The sequence below is a fragment of the Astatotilapia calliptera genome, unplaced genomic scaffold (genome assembly GCF_900246225.1).
Source record: "Astatotilapia calliptera unplaced genomic scaffold, fAstCal1.2 U_scaffold_25, whole genome shotgun sequence".
Lineage (NCBI taxonomy): Eukaryota > Metazoa > Chordata > Actinopteri > Cichliformes > Cichlidae > Astatotilapia > Astatotilapia calliptera.
The window spans coordinates 177,501-180,389 of NW_020535762.1; the positions used below are offsets into that span (position 1 = coordinate 177,501).

General features: G+C 35.7%; 1 protein-coding gene across 2 annotated transcripts in view; it reads left to right on the forward strand.

The window, feature by feature from the left end:
- Positions 1-1,709, forward strand: part of LOC113017875 (ladderlectin-like) — a 1,981-nt gene extending 272 nt beyond the window's left edge. Inside the window, exons 2-5 of one of the 2 annotated variants that reach the window (XR_003271607.1) lie at positions 384-487; positions 628-761; positions 923-1,031; positions 1,402-1,709. Coding sequence is in view for 1 of the 2 variants with exons in the window: in XM_026160983.1 (XP_026016768.1) it covers positions 384-487; positions 923-1,031; positions 1,402-1,484 (296 nt within the window). In the remaining variant the exon portion in view is untranslated. The remainder of the gene's footprint in view (positions 1-383; positions 488-627; positions 762-922; positions 1,032-1,401) is intronic. The other variant, XM_026160983.1, reaches the window with a different exon arrangement.
- The last annotated feature ends 1,180 nt before the right edge of the window (positions 1,710-2,889 follow it).

The following is a 2,889-nucleotide window of genomic DNA, read 5'->3' on the forward strand; positions in this document are numbered from 1 at the left end:
TTTGACCAGTCACAGTATAGTACTGGCAGCAGAAATATAGACAAATTTGGAAAGGTTAAGCACATAATACACACTGAAAGAAACAAAGCAGTGTCCGAGAGAGCAAAAGCACTGTAAAGTAGAATCATATTAAACTTGTGGGCTTTAAACACTTTTGTCAGACTAGAAGTGAGCTGCTCTAAAGGTTATCCTATTTGGAGCCAGGAAAGAAAGCTGTTAAATGAACAAGACATGGGGGAATATGATGAGTTATAAACAACAAAACTGCAGCCCTGATGGTGTTTAATGGTCTGAAATTAAAGAATAAATATAAAAACTAAATTCATTTCTAGGCATAGGATAGTTTGTTCGACACCAGTTTATAAAGTACTTTTTTTTTTCAGGTGAACCTCATGATATGAAGCCAAAAAAACAATGCCCTCATGGTTGGACAGAGTACTCCAAACGCTGTTTTATCTATGTTTTTCATGCCATGTCTTGGGCTCAGGTAAAAATGTGGATTTACCATTCGTTTTTATGCATGGACTTTAATACTTTCTTACACAATGCTTTGTAAATTTAGCTTGGTGAAATCCTTTTTATTTTGTTTACTTTGGAAATTCTGCTGCCTGTTGATCTCCACTGTAGAGAAACTGTGACTTCATGAAAGCAAACCTTGCATCTGTACACACCTTTGAAGAGTAATGTTTGTTCAGCACCTCATATTTAATTCCACACATGCAAGTCAAGAAACATGGCTTGGAGGCTCAGATGCACAAGAGGTATCTGACTAATCATTGTACAAATATTTATAGACATTATGAGACAGTTAAAAATCCACTTATCAAACATTGTTCTTTGGTATCACTGTCTCTATATAGTAGTTGTTTGCACTTTAGCTTGTTTTTAAATGCATTATTGTCTATTCTGTTCTGTTTTTCAGAATGGTTATTGGTATTGGATTGATGGAACACAGTTCAGATACACAAACTGGTGCCCTGGACAGCCAAGCAACTCGTATTATGAGCAATGCCTGCGGATGAATTTTGGAGGTAAATTAATCAGAAATCCCTGAAAGTATAGAGTGTGCTGGGTGTGCAATGGTATGTCATGTTTGGAGAATATTTTTCTTTGATAAACTGGCTACATAAGGGACGATAACAAGTAAAAGAAATATTAAAAAAAAAAAAAAGAATAAATAATAAAGACTAGACAAACTATGACAATCAAGTGGATGAGTCTGGCAAAAGCCATAATCATCCACTTGTGAAAGTAAATCTGTTGGGCATTTTCTTGGTCGTCAGACTATAACTCTGATTGCTACAATATATATACATATTTACAGAGTGATGTGATAGTATAATTAACAGTGAATATTGACTAATATTATTGTTATTATATAAACCAAAATATTCCTTTCAGCAATGCTGACTTTTGGTCTTAAGTGTTGGGATGATGCATACTGTACCAACCTACTGTCATCTGTCTGCACCAAGAACATCTGATGATTTCCGCTGACATGAAGGCATGGTAATCCTGGCAAAGAAGCAGTCACTCTCATATATCCTCTACAGAATCTGTTTCTGAGGTTACAGCTTTACTTATTTTGTCTAGCTCTAATGCGACATAAGGAATGAAGTCACATGTGGCATGATTGGAGTTGGATTGTTTCTCTTTGTAGAAGCAAACTGAAAGTGTAATGGAATGAACGCTTTTCTTGCAAAATGTTATTTCCCCAAATGAACAGTTTTTCTTATTTTCTGTATCATTAAAATCTTAAGCATTGATATTTCTGAGTGACTGTAAATTTGAAGAGAAGCACACATTTACAAGGACAGGTGGTAAGCAAAGGTTTTATTGATGTGCAACTTTTTAAAATTATTACATTTAAAAGAACATATGAAGTGGCAAAAATGGGGCTTGAAGACCTGATTGACTCTCTGAACCTCTTTTACAGTATCTCTATCAATGGTTTGGGATGACTTTTACAGTAAGGCAGAGAGAGCCAGACCTCGGGATCTCATAAACATCAGATCAGTGCTAGCGTGATAGGATACATACTGTTATGAAGCATGTTTCTTGTATCCACTAAATTTACACTATAGCAGTAACGTCCCAGTCAGTTTGAGATATCGTACACGCGTGGGTTTCCTGCCTCAACTTATATGTGGCCCAGCTGCACATCTGGTAATAGTTAAAACGAGCACCTTCTACTAAGGTGGATACCTCAGACTCTTTACGGCAGACTTTTGGAGCCATCGTGAACACAAGTACTCATTCCAATAACAGAAACCTGCACCATATGTTGAACCTTCAACACGCCCAAATATGGAAGTTTTTTTATGTGTCCATTGGTGTATGCCTGTCTCTAATGTGTGCTTTCAGGCCTGTGTCTATACAGTGTGATACGTTAAAGTGAAATACATTATTATTAGAAAGGAAAAACTGAACAGAATATTAACAAATAAATACATTTGCAGAAATAACAGCTGTAGAAAACTTGTACAATCACCATCACAGACCAAGGAGTTGCAAGGCCCTTAATTAGACAGTCGTGGAACAATTCAAAGAATGTGCCTTGTCCATATGTTGGCTACAAACAGAAGGGTCATCTCTTTTCCCATCACCACACAAATCATTTACTAAATATAACTTGTGAAACTATTTTGTCTGTACAAGTTTCCAGTGTGACAGCTTTTCATTTGACATGCTCAGTTATTTCTCGTTCGTTATTTTGCCATAAAAAGCATATAAATCACAATAATGATCATATCTAAAGATGTGACTTATTTATAAATACTTACATATCAGATCCACCATTAGGCAACAGCCTTGGTGAAACTGTGAAGGAAAAACAGCTTTTAAAAATATGCTTTAAAAGTGTAGTTCAAGTGAAGTTCAATTTCAATT